This window comes from Diabrotica virgifera, chromosome 3, assembly GCF_917563875.1.
Source record: "Diabrotica virgifera virgifera chromosome 3, PGI_DIABVI_V3a".
NCBI lineage: Eukaryota > Metazoa > Arthropoda > Insecta > Coleoptera > Chrysomelidae > Diabrotica > Diabrotica virgifera.
Window position 1 is genome coordinate 218924171 of NC_065445.1, and position 19623 is coordinate 218943793.

Consider the following 19623-nt stretch of genomic DNA (forward strand, 5'->3'; position numbering starts at 1 on the left):
TGTTTATTTATTAACTCTTTCACGGACAGCACTGTACTAGTCGTCGAAGAGTATTACTCATTGTGTGAACGGCTGTAGCTCCGCGGCAAGGTACTGGCTTCATAACCCAGAGCACACGAGTTCAATTCTCAGCACCAACAACATTTTCATTTCTAATAATAATACGAGCCGTTCACCGTGCTTCGGAGGGTACGTTAAGCCGTCGATCCCCCTAGGCTAGTTGTGCATCGACACTAGTTACTTCAAACAGGGTTAAAGATGCAGTGGCGCCGGAACAATCCAAAAGGATCTCCCCGGCAAAATTATTATTGAAATGAGTGAAAAGAATTTCGGGGTACACAGTACCAAACGCCGCCGCTAGGAAAATATTCCAATAATGCGTCGCAGATTACTTATATGAAATGGGTCATTTTGTACTCTAATACAGAGTATGGTATCACAAAAAAGAAAATAATCGTTTCGTTTTGATTCAATTCGAGTCTCTTGCCATCCTCTGACACTTGATGTTTCGGAATCTATTCCTTTTCAAAGAGGCTTCGCAAGAAGACTGAATTGGACCATAACGAAACGAGAAGATGAATCAAAATGAAAGGTGAATATCGAACATCTCTACATTTCACATAAGTAATCTGCGACACATAATTGGAATATTTTCTTATCGGCGCCGTTTGGTACTGTGTACCTCGGTTAACAGATTACTTGATTCGTTGTCGAAATTCTTTTCACTCATTTCATCGTTCCCCGTTAGAGGACAGTGTAACCATACTCCGTAGGACAGTCTAACCATACATATTTTAATATTTGCACCATCTTCTCGTTTCGTTATGGTCCAATTCAGTTTTCTTGCGAAGTCTCTTTTAAAAGGAATAGATTCCGAAACATCAGGTGTCAGAGGATGGCAAGAGACTCGAATTGAATCAAAACGAAACGATTATTTTCTTTTTTGTGATACCATACTCTGTATTAGAGTACAAAATGACACGTTTCATTTAATAATCAACTATTTTCAATGGGAAATAAGCCACAATTTTACCAAAAAAATTATTTTATTAAAGTTTCGACGCCCAAGTCGGGTGTGTTGTCAGAATACAAAATAATACTGTATTATTATTATTTTGTATTTTGACAATGACACCTGAATTGGGGGTCGACACGTTAATAAAATCATTTTTTTGGTAAAATTGTGGCTTATTTCCCATTGAAAATAGTTGATTATAAAAATGCCACAAGGAAATAGCTTCAGTTTCATTTAAGGCTATGGGTACATAATTCACAAATATTTTACGGCTATCCCTACTTTTTCTGTCTTTACACGGCAAATTACGTGTAGTAAAATTCTCACTGGTATGGAAACTGCAGATGTAAACATTAGGTTGACAGTGACATTGTCATTAGAAAGGTAGAGATGGCTATTTCGGTTTCGTTCAGTTTTTGAATGTTCTTGGATAACCTTTACTTGTATAAATGATAGGATTATTTTTTCACTAATTATGTATTCAGTGGTTACCATTATTTATATACTATACAAATAGTCGAAAACGAAAAAAGTTTATTAGCGGAAACAGAAGACCAACTTAAGATATGGATGAACATATTATCAGAAGAAAGTCACAGGCTGTTAAAGCCATTCTTCGGAGTTCCCAAAGCTTCATATACCTGGGCAGAGAGCTAAATACTCAACTAGACCACTGAAAATAAATCATAAGACGCATTGAAATAGCAAGGTCTGGTTTCATGAACATGCGTAAAATGCTCTGTAACCCCAAGCTATCAGTCACAATAAGATTGAGAACACTAAAGTGTTATGTGTGAATGTGTGGTCTTTATTACTATATGGTTGCGAGACCTGAACATTAAAACAGTATGACGTTAACAAATTGAATTTATTCGAAATGTGGATGAACCGCCGAATGTTAAGAATAAGCTGGGCCAGCAGAACCACGAATGAAAAATTACTGAAAATAATAAACACACGTCCTCATCTGGTCAATACTATCAAAATTAGATAGACGTCATATCTAGGACACGTAATGCGCCATAGAAAATTTGAGCAGCTCCAGGTAATATTAAATGGCAAGATCGAAGGTAAAAGGGGTTAAAGAAGAATGAAAAAATCTTGGCTCCGAAACATCAGAGATTGGACCCGCACAACAGGAAATGACTTAATTCATCAAGCCCAGAATAGAGAGAAATTTGCCATATTGACCGCCAACCTCAATAGAGAAGTCACTTAGGAAAAGGAGCCGAAAATATCATTTTATTATTTTTCTTCGAGAAAAAAAAGCGTTAAAACTCTCCGCAAAAAGCGAAGCCTTTAATTATAAAATCTTACAATCATCTTTATTAAAATATGAAGCCAACATTTAATAATTCACTCAAGAAAATGGGCGGAATGCATAAAACGTAGTAGATGCTATTGCTTCAGCAAATAGTCACTACTTTGTAGCATTTTCTTTTACATAAAAGTAGGTGGGTTTGTTGAGAAGAACTTACTACACAACAGAAGTACAGTCGGAAAAATGAAAGAATACCCATGAACGAACATATAAAACACGTTTTATTTTCCTGTCACCGTATCACTAAGAAAATTGCCCAGCGCAAGTACATCTAATAATAATTATTACATGTACTTGCGCTGGCCAATTTTTTGTATGACACGGTGACAGGAAAATACAGCGTGTTTTATATGTTCGTTCATGGGTATTCTTTAAATTTTCCTACTGTACATTTACGTCAAAGTGACGTTACCAGTGGTGTACCTAGAATAGGTTGATTAAAATTAAAAAGTCAAAATAATATAAAAATATATTTTACAAAATTTAACAAAAATGCCAAGGGCCATTAGTTGTCGAGGCATTAAGCTAAATAAAAAAAAATTAACAAAATGGAAAGTATACAAAGAAGTTGTTTTTGGAGGAGTTTGATATCGATTTATTTTATTTTTCAAGACGCGAAATTTTTGACAAGTATTGACTTTTTGAATTTTTTTGACTTTGACATTTATCAGATCCGTACGACACTGCAACTTTACAGTATTACAATATAAAAATCAACGTGTAAACTATTCAGTGATCGTAACTGTACCTACTACTGACCAGAAGTATCTACTAAAAAGCGTAGCCCCAGCCGTGTCTGCATTACACCAATCGTGATGGAATTAGTTTTCCATGTGCTTGTGATTTGTGAATTCACATTTTTACGTACCAAATTATTAGAATTGTACATGAGTAAAAAATGAGTGACTCAGATCCGAAGCGACAAAAAAGTTACGCGAGGATAAAAATGAACAATTGTTATTTGTTAATCTTCTTCACAATTATTAAATTTTATTTGATAAAAGAATGACCCAAAAATTAAGAATCTTCTTCTTAGTTTGTAAATTTTTCTACGACACACATTCATAAATGCTGTCATATTGTCACAAAACAATACCTACGCCGAAGACGTCCACCCACCAACTTCACTTAAACTGAAGCAAAATACTACTAAACAAGCACATACTTCAAAAGCGTAGTACATTCTTCTATGTAGGCTGGTAAATAGTAGCAAATACTACGGAGAAAAGCAAATGCTTTTTAAGTGTAGTGAAATCTTCAAAAATGTAGTACGTACTTGAAGCATTAGCATTTTACTACATTTTATGCCACCATGGGCACTTTACTTTATAGCTAAACTCGTACCTATTTACGGTTATCGGAACAAACTCTTATAAAATAATACTTTTATTTAAACTTTAATGACTTGAAATACTTGGATTTTCCATAAATAATATATAAACAATAAATAACTTTTTATTAATTGTACGCCTTAAATCAATTATTATTTTTCAAATAAACTATCAATACTATTTAATAAACAACTCTTTGATTTATTTTATTATCATCGTAAAAGCGTTAAAAAGCAGTAGCAGAATGAACTGCTATATAAAAATAGCGGGTCGGACACATCTCTACTTGTCACTGTCTTGAGTCTTGTCATAACATTAGATTCGAATGAGTGCGTTGTATGACAAAGATAGCGAATGTTCGATTTCCACGGACATGGTGTCCATTTTTTTCGAATCCTGAAAAAACTAATAAATATTTTTAAAAAATTTAAACACAAAATGTAAGACTAAATTATTATCGAGGGCCGAAAGTCCCTTAAAATATATAAGAAGTTTCTTTCGAATGAGATATTTGAAATTAAAAATCACACTACATTTTCTCTTAGTTTTTCACCCCTGTAACTTATTAAAATAAACATTATAGAAGTTCTCAGGGACTTTCGGCCCTCGCTAATAACGTAATCTTTCATTCTGCGTTTAAATTTTTGAAAAATACTTATCAGTTTTCTCAGGATTCGAAAAAAATTAATCCCCATTTGAATAGCATTGCAGCCGAAAATACGTACCGATCCTCTTAATGTCTACAACATTCCAAAGGATATCATCCTTTCTGGCGAAATGCCCCTGATGATGCTCCAAGAGCAAAAGTATACTTGGGTAAAATTTAGTAAATAAAAGTGCTCGATATCTGCCTTTTATGTTGTTCTGAAGTTATTTTCTGTGGCATTTTTACAATTAACTAGTTTTATATATGTCTGAAGTGCCGATATAAATAAGTCAGATTAAATAAATTATTAGAAGAATTTTCTTACTAAGCAACAACATTTTTGTTTAATTCATTAATATTTTTTGTATTTTGACAACGACACCCGATTTGGGCGTCGAAACGTTAATAAAATTATAACTATGCATATTATATTAATTATAACTATGCATCCAGATTACATGAGCACACTCAAATATGCACTGCAGAAAATATTGCAATTAACAAGGCATTATCTCCTGTTTGTATTGAAAAAAACATTAAAGAAGCAATAATTTTTTCAGATGCTAAAAGTGCTATCCAAAAATTACATAACACCGCCTCGGGGACAAACAACCATATTGTAAACCTAACTAAAAGACTCATTATTGAGTCAATGGAAGCAGGATTTAATATAATCTTAGCTTGGATTCCAGGCCATTCTGGAGTAAAGGGGAATACAGAGGCTAATAAATTGGCAAATATAGGCAAGACTTTAAATGTTCCTGCAGACATTAAAATAGATAAATTTGACTTTTTGCCTTTTATTAAACAAAAAATTGTAAATGAGTTTAAAGTTGAATGGACAAAACAGTTTAAAACGAAAGGGAAATGATATCAACAATGCCAAAGTGATTTTTCTATAAACCCTTGGTTCCACAAATTCACATTTGTGGATCGAAGGCACTTGACATCAATTATTAGAATGCGAACGGGCCATTGCCACACACCAGACCATTTGTTTAAAAGCAATTGTAGTGATACTCCTTTTTGTGAATGTGGACAAATAGGAAGTATAACTCATATGTTACTTGAATGCCCAATTAACAAAACAAATCAATTATCAGGATTGTTAATATAGGAAGTCCAACCCCCATTTCAATACAAAATCTCCTACATAATATTAATGACCAAACCTTAAGAAAGATCAATCAATTTTTAACAATATTTCAAATTAAAATATAAAATAGTTATTTGAAAATCATATTACAATGAATTTAAAGAAGGGAATATGGAAAAATCCGGACCCTTTGAAAAGAGGATTCCCTTCCAACTACAGTCTAAATACGAGAACTGGCCAAGTACCTAAGAGGTGGAGGCCATGAAACTAAAAGAAGAAGAAGAACGTTAATAACATCATTTTTTTAGTAAAATTGTGGCTTATTTCCCATCAAAACTAGTTATTCTGCCTTTTACTTCTTTCTAAAAAAAAAAAATAAGAAAGTTGCAATATCTGGGACACAATATGAAATGGGAACAGAGATATGAAAGGCTAAGACTGATAATACAGGGAAAGATAAGAGATGGAAGAAGTTCCTATTCGCAAAATTAAATTCCGATAGAGGGCGCTCAAAATTTCAAAGATGGACGATAACTCTAGGAAAACAATTCATTTGGTCATTTGACCTCACAGTTCTCATACGTTAAATTAAAATCATCTACACGAGTGTTTTGCCAAAGTAACCACTATGTTTTGCCACTAAGACATCTTATAGGTTACTCAAAATTATGTTTCGTCTGTATGAATTCATTAAAATTTGATGCTAACTACTGATTTGTTTTTATCTTTTTTTCATAAAAAAATCTGGCCCCCGGACAATAACACACCGTCTTAAAAATTATTAATCTATCTTAAAATTTCTAATTTTGTTTTAATTTAGTTAATAGGTACAGTACAATTTATTTTACATTAACGGATGACAATTTTTAATTAAATAAAAACTGCAAACTAAGTAGGTGAATTTATTTTATAATAATTGTGTATTGGAAATTATGAGGTGGTCAGAATATTTTGCATAAGAATGTACATTCTATGTACAGAATATATACTACATTTTATTTATTTAGTCACAAAAAACTAATTGTCAACAACAGACACAAAACATCTGCTCCTAAAAATTCTTTGAATTTCATAGTTTAAAGTGAGTCTTTTATTTTGAAAATAATATCATTTTGTGGACAAAGTTGTGAGTTATACAGTGGCTGTATCCGTTTTTGTCCTATTTTTGAGGTATTTGTGTAATTTGCAATATACTGCTAAAAATAAAATACTAAAAATTTTAATTCTACAAAAAACTAGTTCTGATAAGGTAATTTGAAGATAGGCCAGTTAATGAGTTTGGCTTGTATATGGATTTAATTTAAGCAAGCAGAACCTTTACTCATTATAGGCCAGGTGTTAATTTGATTTTGCTTCATTAGTGAACTTAATATCTCCAATTCAACTTTAAAATGCCATCGAAATGTTCCAGTTGTAATGATGATCTTCTTGACAAGTTTGTCGCATGTGATAGCTGCCATGTTACTGTGCACCAGTCTGAACACTGTACTGGTTTATGCGCCTCTGAACTACGCGCTGTTGTTATCCAAAAAAGAACCTTAATGTATTTTTGTGCTGATTGTCGTTTATCTTTTAAAAGTGTACCCAAACTTATTAGGGAAATTGACAATTTTAAAAATGAACTTAGTGCTTTGAAACAGGACATGTTAAAACTTAAGGCTGAAAAAGGTGCTAATTCATTTTCTGTTGATGATGTGGTAAACGAGCTTCATGAACGGGAAAAAAGATCTAAAAACATCCTCATTTTTAATCTTCCTGAATTAAGTAACACTTCTGAAGATGCTTCTCAAGTAAAATCTATTTTATCAAAGGCCCATGCCTCCATCAACACAAATGAAGTCAAAATCTTACGCTTTGGAAATCGTGAACAAGAATGGACATCGTCCCATTAAAGTAATTTTTTCTTCAGCAAGTGATGCTCTTCATGTTATTAAAAACAAACAAACAGTTAGTCGTGAAAAAAAGATATATTTTATTTTAGATCAAACCCCTAACCAAAGAAAGCTTTTAGATAGTCTTAGGTCCGAGCTTTCAGAGAGACAAAATGCTGGAGAGGTTAATCTCACGATTAAGTATTTCAATAACATACCTAAAATCATTCAAAAAAACCTTTAAACTCTACTGACTTGGGCAAGTTTACAGTCTATTACCAAAATGTCCGGGGTCTCAGAACAAAACTTACTGAATTAAGCCTCAATGTTTTAAATTGTACCTATGATATTATCATTCTTACAGAAACTTGGCTCAATAGTGACATTGCTGATGCTGAAATTGGTCTTGTCAATTACAATATCTATAGACAGGATCGTACACCTACCTCTAGTTCATCTCTTAGAGGGGGTGGAGTATTAATAGCTATTTTAAAGAAATATTCATCATTACGAATCCAATCTGATCCTTCTATTGAACAGCTGTTTGTACGGTTCCACGGCAAACTTATTCTGGGAGCTCTATACATTCCACCTCAATCTCCAGCCTACACCTATCAAGTTCATGCTGACCAACTGATGCTTCTAAGTGAACAGTTTTCATCCCTGAAATTTCACTTATTTGGTGACTATAATCTCCCCTCAGCTAGGTGGAGAGTTGAAGATTATTGCTCTTCTGCAACCTCACAAACTTCATCACCTCTAGCTGTAGTTGATGCCATTGAGGTTGTTTCAAATATGTGTGCTTATCATAATCTTTTTCAATGTAACTTTATATTTAATAGCAGGGGTGTTATTCTGGATCTTATCCTGGCCCCAGAAGAGCTTGTCATTTCTGAAGCTGACGATGCTCTGGTTTCACCTGACTCTCATCATCCTCCTCTGTTAACATCATTGCAGCTTAATGTTTTTGATAGGTCAATTTCTGGTAACGAATATTATTATGATTTCCGTAATGCAAACTTTCCAGCAATTCACCAATGTCTAGAATATATAGAATGGGATAACCTGTTTCGTGGTAGAGATCTTTCCGACATGATCGCTATGTTTTATGACATTATTTATTCTCTCATTGAACATTTCACTCCAGTTAAATATTTTAGTACTAAGAAATTTCCTTGTTGGTATTCTTCTGAGCTTAAGCAATTGTTAAAGGATAAAATAAAAGCTCATAAAATTTATAAAACCTTAAAGACTCCTGAAAGCTATGCTGATTTTTGTCATCTGAGAACAAATTGTAAAAATCTATCTAAATGCTGTTATGACAATTACATACGTTTCACCGAATTTTCTATACAAAATAACGCAAGGCATTTTTGGAAATTTGTAGGTAGCAAGCGTGAAAACAATTGTATACCTGACTCAATGACCCTGAATGACTCTGTAGCTTCATGTGGCAATGATATTGCCAACTTATTTGTAGATCACTTTTCATCAGTTTATAGTGATATTACTTTAAATTGCAATGTTTACCATATTCAGTCTCAACTCAATATCTCATCATATCGTATCCAGATTTCCAAAATTTACGAAAAGCTTTCATCATTAAGTGTCAACAAGGGTCCTGGGCCTGATGGTATACCACCTAATTTTCTTAAGGAATTCAGTTTTGTACTATCGCGACCTTTGTTTCATATATTTAATAAATCTTTGGATGTAGGTCAGTTTCCAGACTTTTGGAAACTTTCTTATGTCACACCAATATATAAATCTGGTAATAAATCTAATATTAGTAATTACCGCCCTATATCTATTCTTAGTGTTATACCAAAGGTGTTTGAGAGTATTATAACTGATTTCCTCACCTTCGATAGCTCCGGGATCCTAAACTCTCAGCAATTTGGTTTTACTACAGGTAAGTCTGCTGAACTGAGTTTGTTGACCTATGTTGATTTTCTGTCTGAAGCCTTGGAGGAGGGACTTCAAGTTGATTCAATTTATACTGACTTTTCCAAGGCCTTTGACAGAGTAAATCATGAACTCCTGATTCAAAAGCTTAGCTCCTACGGCATAAGTGGACCTTTGTTGCAGTGGTTACAGAGTTATTTAACCGAAAGATTGCAACAAGTTCGAGTAAACCACTTTTACTCACAAACCTTTCCAGTTAAGTCAGGTGTACCACAGGGGTCCCATTTGGGTCCTTTACTCTTTAATATATTTATTAATGATATTACCAACTGTTTTCACGATTGTAACGCCTTGCTATTTGCTGATGACTTGAAGTGCTTTAAAGTTATAAAAAATCATTATGATGCTGCCATATTGCAATCAGAACTGAATAACCTCTCTGCATGGTGTTCACTTAACGGTATGAACCTTAATTCAATCAAATGTCATGTAATTAACTTTAACCATACTCACCACCCAATATTATCAAACTATTACATTGATGGCCAATTGCTCAACACTGTTAATAGAATCAAGGACTTGGGGATTACACTGGAAAACTCTCTTTGTTTCAATTCTCACATCATCAATGTCATTCAAACATCTATGAAAATGCTGGGTTTTGTAAAAAGAACAACTCGTGATTTTACAAACATATCCAGTATTAGAGTTCTTTACTTCTCTTTGGTCAGGTCTCACCTTGAGTATTGCTCTTCAGTGTGGTCCCCACACTACTTGGTCTACATTAGGAAACTTGAACAAGTCCAAAATAGTTTCTTCCGTTACATTGCTTTTAAGCTTCATACCTATCAAGATTACGCTGTATGGCAGCATCAACTGCAGGTCCCTTCTCTTGCAAGCAGGAGAAAACAAAGGGACCTTTTGCTATTATTCAAGATCTTAAATGGTATATGCAGTTGTTCTCAACTACTTAATAAGATCGCACTGTTTGTACCACCTCGCACCACTAGACAAGTGCGAACATTTTATGTACCATTCCACAGGTTTAATTATTCACTTTTTTCATTCGTACCCAGAGTCTTGAATTTAGCAAACTCCCTTTGCAATTTACAACTGTTCGACAACTCCATCAGTCGTTTTAAAAGAAATTTAGATGGGATCAATATTTGAGTGAAGCGTCTGTAATTTGTTAACTTGGTTTTGTAATTTGTTAACTTGGTTTTATGATATTATTTCATAGTACATATTTACTTCTAATATTATATTTATATTTCTGTATGTCTGTTTTTTATATTATATTATGTTATTGTTTTTTTTCTGTACACTATGCATTTTTGTAGAATTGGGCTTGCCCGTAAAATAAATAAATAAATAAATAAATTTATTTAATTTTGCTGTCGCTTCAACATTTAAAAATACTACGTTTAATATGTACAAATGTTAACTTAATAAATTGTGTGATTTGGCATTGGTTAGTTTACGTCATTACGTAGAGTATAATCGGAATGAATACTGAGGAACACTGTAATAGTTTTGTTAAGTCGAAATCATTGTTAATTACAACATAAACTGACCACAAATATGTACACAAATTAATGACAAAGTCAATGTTTTCCTAGAGTTGATGCTTTTCAAATTCGCCACCAGACGTCGCCCACTTTGCGTTCCTCGCCAATAGGAAGAAGCAGTGTGTTGAAATGGTGTGCTAAAGATGGTTGAAAATTTTGAGAGACTTATGTAAATGCAGTTCTACAGAGCAGCAGAAGATAGACTAAAGGTAGTAATGATGATATCCAACCTCCGACTGGGAGACAGAATTTAAAGAAGAATGTAATGACTTACCTAGAAGTTTATCTTCATTTGTTTTTAAACTGTTTATATTAGGAATGTGTTTTTTAGGTACAACCATAAAGTGAATGCTGGATGCAGGTTTGATGTCAAGAAATACGATTAACTCTTCGTTTTGAAATAATACTTCTGCAGGTGCATCTCCAGATATGATTTTACAGAAAATACATTTAACATCTGTAGTCATTGTAATAAAATGGTTACTTAGGAATGTGTATAAAATATGGCTTTCACATACCTTATGAAAATATATTGTTATCAACCAATATGTATTAAAGATGAGACCAAATATCTATTGAAAGACATCCTTAGATGAGAGTTTATCGTCTAAGGAGAAATCTTTATTATCAAATTTTACTATTGATTGTGATTATCATTGTAGATTTCGTTTTACCTCGGATCTTCAATCCTTGACTCATCTCATTTTTATTCAGTGACAGTGTAAAAAATTGTAAAAACCCATAGCAGAGGAATAACCACATGATTTTGTGTCAAACAAGTTGTCCATTTAAAAAGAAATTCAGCTTCATCATGATCTCTAATCTTATGTTTATGTTTAATGGAATGGAAGTATAGTCCAAGAACAAAATAAGAAAAGAAACGTGAGTGAGAAATAATCAAATAAAGATGATGAATTAGTCAAAAATAGGATAAATACTTGTCATAATTTAAAAGTGGCAACATTGAAACATCTGATCTCCATCAATGTCTAATAGTGACAATGACGTTTGTGACGGATGACAGAAATAAAAAACAGAACGTCAAAGTCGTCAAGCTAAAATATTTTTCAGATAAACAAAAAGAATGTAATTTTATGAGTCATTTAAAAAAATTTACCATGGGTACTATCAAAAATGTGATAGTTGTATTTTTAACTGTACAAATATTCATTGTAAGATGTAGCGACATTACAAAACTTGCTTTTGGACAATTTACTCATGGACTTCCAGCAGCATTTGGAGACTTTAACTCTGATGAACTTACGGATGTGTTTGTGTTAACTAATAGGGAACAAACACTCCAAATTCTTTTAGCTTATGCAGAAGAGCCATTGCTTCGACCAGCACCTACACTTAATTGCACATTTAAAAACCACAAGATTACCAGTGTTGTACCAGGTAAAAATTTAAAAGTTCTCATTCATTATTGTAATGTCATATTTGTTTTGCTTTAAGGCTCAGTTACACGACGCTAGTAACTCCTACGAGTCGCTAAACCCGAGTGCTGACTTTTATTACTCTCCTTGTGTAAATTGGTGTTTTATGCTCCAGTAGAGTGCTTGCTGCAAATGTTCATGCCAGTCGAGTAACATACGAGTTACTAGCGTTGTGTAACAGAGCCTTTAAAGATTTTGTATAAAATACATGTATGCAGGTGCGGATCTAGAAATTCATAATAGGTGAGGCTAGACCTAGCGAAAATAATATTATTATTACCCAGATTTAGCCATACGGTTCACGCTCCCTCTAAGTCTTTGAGCACAGTGTGGTCCCAGTATAGCTTATTCGCGGTGTGCAAGTACTTGGAAAGGGAAACGAGAAACGACCGTGCGCGAGTCGCGGAGAAATATTGCAACTATCTTAAATAATTCATATTGTCAATTGAAATTGTCAAATTGACGTATATTTCATACCTTCTGTCATTGACTTAGAAAAATTATATATTGCTCCACAATATTGATATGATATGCAATTATTATATAAAGGTAAATTTAATTAATTGTATTTTGCTTGCAATACTGCATTTTAATAACGGATTTTTCGTACTTCCGGGCCTAAAGTGACAACTTCACTCCCTTGTGACAGGTACTAAAGTGTCACATTTAATCCCTCCGGGATTAAATATTGACGAAACTCCCGGAACGATTAAATCACAAACAAACGAATTTAAGGGATATTTTATTGAAAAATATAATTAATTAGAATGGTAATTAACGTTAATATTCAAATTAATATTGTGACAGTTCGTCATATTGACCAGTCTTTCCTGGGTTAATGCAGCAGGTAACTGACGAGTAACAGATAGGTCCTTTTCATATTGAACTGGTGTTTGTTTCGAAGATCCTGCGGAAACAGGAAGCGAGAATGAGGACTGTGGCATAACTATAGTGGACGAATCGGCGACTTGACCAAATATTTTATCTGAAATTTTTTGTTTATTTTTAATAGACGATTCAATATATTCCTCGGCCACGTTGGAGGATTTCCATCCTCCATGTCTCTTCAGCACGTCTATTGTTGCTCCCGAATCAGCTAACAAAGACGCAGATGTGCGTCTAAAACAATGTCCCGTATAAGACGTCGCATTTTCTAATTTCAAGAAAGCTGCTATTTGCCGTGGAATTGTACCAAACATGTTTTTTCCTACTACTCGCGTAGTACATTCTTTGTTGATGTATTGAACAAAAAATTTTGAATGAGTTGTCCCTGTCTTTCGCAATGCCACATATTTCCGAAATATCGCCACAAAACTGATGGCACTGTTTTCTGAATTTTTGATCACAAAATTTCGGTCAATTTTATTTTTGGTGTTTCTAATCGCAATTAGGAAGGAATCGCCCAAATCTCTCACATCGTCGATTTCTAAATCAACCAACTCTTTTCCACGACAAGCTCCCGCAACGCCCAAAATAAGTGCAACCTACAAAAAAATTGATTTCTTAAAATTTCTGAATATAAACAAATTTCCAAATTTACCTTAAGCATTAAATATTTATCATCCGGAGCCTCCCGTAAGAACTGATCTACCTGCTCAGACGTGAGAATTCTTGACTTCTTTGGCTTAAATCCCTCATTTCTTCTCTTCAAAAAAGCTAATAATTTTGGAAATTTACTTATATCAATATCTTCTCTAATGTTAATAACCGATTTCAGCATTGAGTAATGTGCCCAGAGAGTTGAGGCACAAACCGCTTTTGATTTATCATCGAAGTAGACTAACAGCGCATTTTCAGTAGGTTGTCTCACATTTTTTAAGCGGCACCACTTTTTAAAAGCATCGTACTGCTGCTCGTATAGTTTTCTAGATTTCGGTGGTAACAATTCTTCACCTACTTCGGCTGCTCTTTTATCAATATCAGATACACCTTCTTCACTCATGATACCAATAATTATCAATAACAATGTTTCTTTACAATGACACTAGTAATGACAATGTTTCTAAATTATAACTGTCACAACGCAATGTTACTATGGTAACTTATTTTAAAGACAGTTTATTAAATGAGTTGAAGAGAGAAAAAACTGATTGAAATTATTGAAATAATTAATAAAATCATACCGGAAGTACGAAAAGTATCGTATATACCTTGCGACTGAAGTACATTTAATCCTTCAGGTAAATTATGGCCCTCCCTGCGGTCGGGCCATAAACTTTACCTTCAGGATTAAATGTACTACTTCAGTCCCGCGGTATATAATGTACTATTATTTACTACATACAATTGTTTACGTTTGCTAAACATAACCTGCATCTTATTTTTTTCTTCTTATTATTTTTTTGGACTATGGTCTTGACAATTATCCAGCAACCAGGACTAATATAATTGGCCAATATAATTAAAAGTGCGAATAAAAGTACAGAGCGTAGAAATAGAGGTCGCTTTGCCGAACTTGCACGGTCCCAATAGCTGTAGTTTTCAAGCATTCTGCCAGGGAGGTATTGATAATAAGGTTATCAATACGTCCCTATCTCATTAAGTTCTTAAATTAGCAACATACTTGTCCAGTTGCTCGCCTATTCCCATAAGTCCTCTTTCTCCTAGATACTGCGGTAATGTTGTTCTCTCGACTGCACTGAGTGGATGATATTTTTGTACCTTTATGAAAAGTGTTCTTGTTTTCTGCCGAAGACTTTCTATATCCGTTTTTGACCACTTTAATAACTCCGAATGAGTAGCTAAGAGCAGAACAGGCATTAAGGAGGAAAATTCTCTCATCGAAGATACATACGATATCAAAAGGATTGAGCTCTGGTGGGGCTCTTTCCATACTATTGAACCCTATACAAAATTTACAATCAAGATGCAGTAGAAATAAACAAACCAAGACACGTTAAATGCTATTAGGAGCACTCCTGAATCATAATTTACAATATATAAACTTTGGAAATCATGATTTGGGATTTACAATGTACAGTGGAACCTCGATTATCCGTCAGGGCACTGGACCAAGGGTATGACGGATAATCGAAAAGACGGTTAACAGAACATTAACAAAACTTAATTGATCAAACGACTAAGTGACACAATCAATGTTCGAATTTGAATCAAATTTAATTATTGTGACACACAGATATTGACTGTAATATTATTGTGATGTGTATATTTATTTTCGGCTTGCGATTCTAAAAATAGAAGTCTAAAAGCAGGGTATAATAATTTATCACATATTTAAATTGAAATTTAATCCAGAGTCCTGAATAAGAACAAAAATTATTTACATAAAAAATGCGGTGGTGGCATATCTGCACGTGTACATTTCAACGAATTTCGTTTGGCTTATCGCAATGCTCAAACAAAATGAATTGATGACTAAATTTTTACTTATGTAGTCAATATAACTTATGTAGGTATGGACCCTGACGGTTAACAGAGGTGACGGTTAATAGAGAGACAGATAATCGAGGTTCCACTGTATATACATTGTAAATTATGATTTGGGAGTGCTCCTAGTAGCATTTAACGTGTCTTGGTTTGCTTATTTTTACTGCATCTTGATTGTAAACTTAGTATAGGTGAAGTATCTCTCAAAAATTTTCGTGTATATGTGGACGTTAAAAGTGGTACAGCTTTCAGCAAGCATGGTCTATAGAGATGTCCATTCAGACCCAACTATTTTATGTTTTCTAGAAGGTTCTTCGGAATGACTCCAGTAGTGGAGGGACTACCTAATAGGTATTGTCTGGGTCCTTCCAAATCTCTGTACTTATATTTTCGTTATATTTGACATGCAGATTATTGTTGTTAGGTATTGCCACATCAGTTAGTGTTGTTTCTCTTATGAATTTATTAACTAATATGAGATTTGTTCTATTATGTTTGGTCTGCAGTTCCAGATTAACTTGTAATTGTCATTCTCAAGCATACTTTCAGGGACATATTGATAATATGGGAGTTGGTTGGTTTGGAGAAGTCTCACTTTGACAGTTATCTCTTAATGAATGATCTGTCCTTCTGAGTCATGCCATTCCTTATTGCCAGTTGCAGCAAACGCCTGGCCTCCGGTAAGATATTGGATGGTTTCTTAGGTTTTTTATCCATATCGGAATTAGTCGTTTTGAATCTGATTGTCTTTTAATACTGCTAGGTTTGCTACACCCAAACTGATTGACAGCAGTCAATAAACTGTATTGAATGTTCCAATGTTGCCTCATAGGCTCGGCCGTTGTGTAAATTCATTCTGACATACTGTTCATTGTTTAAAATGTGTAAAACATATTATTGCATAAATTAATAATTCAAATCAAACAATCTGTGTAAAATAGTTACACATAATGATAATTTATAGCAGTGATGTTCCTTTGCTGAAGTCGGGACAATTGTAGAACTGTAAAAAATAGTATTTATAGACTAAATACAATAGAGGGGTCGAAGACCCCATTGACTAATATATTCTGTATCCGGGCCTGTATGTATGTAATATAAACAATGACAAGATTGAAATGGAGTTTGACCATAGTGGAACATGTGGTAAAATAATCAAAATTTTTCTTAAACGATTCTCTTTTATTCTGTCTCGGCCGCTTTATCATATTTTTAATAAATCCCTTCAGTTGGGGGAATTTCCTGACTTTTGGAAACTATCCTATGTCACTCCAATTTACAAAGCAGGTAATAAAGCTGACATAACGAATTATCGTCCTATTTCTATTCTCGGCACAATTCCCAAGGTATTTGAGAGTATTGTTACTGATTACCTTATTTATGACTGCTCTTGGATACTAAATTCTCAACAGTTCGGATTTTCTTGTGGTAAATCAGCAGAACTTAGTTTGTTGCTTTATGTTGATACCTTGTCTGAAGATTTGGAGAGGGGTTGCAGATTGATTCAGTGTATACTGACTTCTCCAAGGCTTTTGATAGAGTGAACCATGATCTTTTGTTACATAAGCTCAAATTATATGGCATAGAAGGTTCTGTGTTGAAGTGGTTGGGCAGTTACCTAACAAATAGAACACAGCAGGTTAGGGTTAATCATCATTACTTCAACACTTTTCTAGTAACCTCTGGTGTACCTCAGGGCTCTCATTTGGGTCCACTTTTGTTTAACCTGTATATTAACGACATCGTCACCTGCTTCTCTAACACTTCTGCTCTCTTATTCGCTGATGATCTTAAATGTTATCAAATCATTAATAATCAAGATGATGCAATATCATTGCAATCAGATTTAGATAATTTAGCCAACTGGTGTCTTGATAATGGGATGGATTTGAATGTCAACATGTGTCACATTATCCGGTTTTGTCGGAATCATCATTTATCAGTATTTAATTATACCATAAATGATCAATTATTGGATACGGTAGACTCAATTAAAGATTTAGGTGTTGTTCTTGATTCCTCTCTGAGCTTTAACCATCACATCAACAATATTACTCAAAGATCCATGAAAATGCTTGGCTTTGTTAAAAGGACAACTCGTGATTTCACGAACATGTTCGCTATTAAAATGCTCTATTGTTCTTTAGTCAGGACGCACCTTGACTACTGTTCTCCAGTTTGGTCCCCACATTATTTACACCTCAAGAACAAACTTGATAGTGTTTTCTTAGATATATTGGGTTCAAAAAACACATCAATTATAATTATACAGATATGGAACGATTTTTGAATATCTCTTCTCTGGATGTCCGTAGGAAGCGTAAAGATCTTACAGTATTGTTTAATATTATCAATGGCATATATTACTGCCCTGAACTCCGTGCTAAAATATTGTTGTTTGTTCCACCACGATCAACAAGACAAATTCAAACCTTTCATATTTCTTTTCATAGATATAATTACTCATATTTTACTTTTGTTCCTAGAACACTAAGACTTGCTAACTCCCTAGGTGACCTTTTACTTTTTGGTAACTCTGTTGATGTTTTTAAGAACCATTTAACCAAATTAAATACTTAGCAATGTCATAACCTTGTTATTTGTTAGTAATTAATGTTTTGTAATTATTTTACTTTGTCATGTCTTTTTAAATGTTTTGTACTCTCTCATTTTATTCTTATATATTCAACACTGTAATTATCAATATCTTATTAATGTATTACCGAATTGGGCTTGCCCGTATAAATAAATAAATGAAAGATAGTGGAACATGTGGTAAAATAATCAAAATAGATGGGCATGTCGAGTTCTGCAAGCCAGAGATGTTGAGCAGATGTAATCTGAACTACACCAGAGCAACAGTGGATATGTAGGGCACACGAGATCAGTAAATCAACTTGTGTGAGACCTACATCCAGGAGTAGATGAAGATGGGCTAAAAAAAAGATTTTGAATAATGTGTTTTTCTGTGGTAAAACCTCACAATATAAATATGGGCCATTCCACGAGCATACGCCTGTTTTGGATTACTTCAACAACGAATATTTTACTGTGCAATATAAGAGAGACAGAGACAGAAAATTTATTGTTTTTAAAAATGAGTTTACTTTTATAAAACACAACGTGGTATAGTACAAACACAGTACAAGATACATTAAAATACTAACTATAAAATAACATTTACTATATTATTTTCTCTTGGATTTACTTGACTAAAAAAGAGTCTGGTCTATCTTCTCCAGTTGACAGACCTCTATTGTGATGCTCACGATCTAAAAATCTTCTTCCTAACCTATAGTTAAATCGTTCAATGCCAATTTTTTTCGGCCAAAAAGCAGGATTGTAAATTTCTTCCCTTAAGTCAGGTAGTACACCTATCATGAAACATTGATTATCCCTTCTTTTCTGGTCAGTTGGTAACAATTTTACTTGTATATCCTCGCAGTTTGTCTTAGTTATTATGAAACTCTTGATGTGGTCCGCATTTACACTATCCGGAACTTTTGAGATGAATAGCCACAATTTTTTGTCTGGTTTTTCGGATTTTCCATGGAAATCCTTATCACCAATTCCAGTTCCCATTATTTTCTTGCGTCTTTTTGTCACAATCTGATATCCTTCATCGTTCGTTTTATTCTCTGAACTCCCCATTGTAATATGATTAAGATTCATTTTTGTGCTTTCCTCATTTTCGACAGTTAAATTTGTAATGTAGTCACATGTCTGTTTGGTTTGAATATCCATTAATTCTGCATTTAATTCGTTTGTAGTAATTTTTGAATTGCCCTGTATATTAGAATTCCTTTCAACATGTTTGGTGTTTTTTTCATTAAAATTTTTATTTGAGTCAGTTTCATTGTTTGTTTTGTATTTATAATTCGTTGACTGGACACTGGCGGTCTTATCTTCATTACCTTGAGTTTTTATTAAACCCTCATTAGCAGTTGTGTTGGGTTTTTGTGAGATTTTGGTTCTGGTTATTTCTGATTTCAATAAATTTAATTTTTCTAGCAAATGTTCATTATTTGATTTTAATGGATTATTGTT

General features: G+C 33.6%; 2 protein-coding genes across 4 annotated transcripts in view; one reads left to right on the plus strand and one right to left on the minus strand.

Annotated features, from left to right (window-relative positions):
• Positions 1-11533, minus strand: part of LOC114325951 (adenosine 5'-monophosphoramidase HINT3) — a 31355-nt gene extending 19822 nt beyond the window's left edge. For 2 of the 3 annotated variants that reach the window (XM_028274107.2, XM_050647276.1), the window contains exon 1: positions 11028-11346. In XM_028274107.2, coding sequence (XP_028129908.1) covers positions 11028-11220 — 193 coding nt within the window. In that variant the 5' untranslated portion in view covers positions 11221-11346. Of the gene's footprint in view, positions 1-11027 lie in introns of all 3 variants that reach the window. The other variant, XM_050647277.1, reaches the window with a different exon arrangement.
• A 221-nt stretch (positions 11534-11754) lies between these two features.
• Positions 11755-19623, plus strand: part of LOC114325950 (T-cell immunomodulatory protein) — a 42767-nt gene continuing 34898 nt past the window's right edge. The window contains exon 1 of the mRNA XM_028274106.2: positions 11755-12151. Within this exon, the coding sequence (XP_028129907.2) occupies positions 11755-12151 (397 nt within the window). The remainder of the gene's footprint in view (positions 12152-19623) is intronic.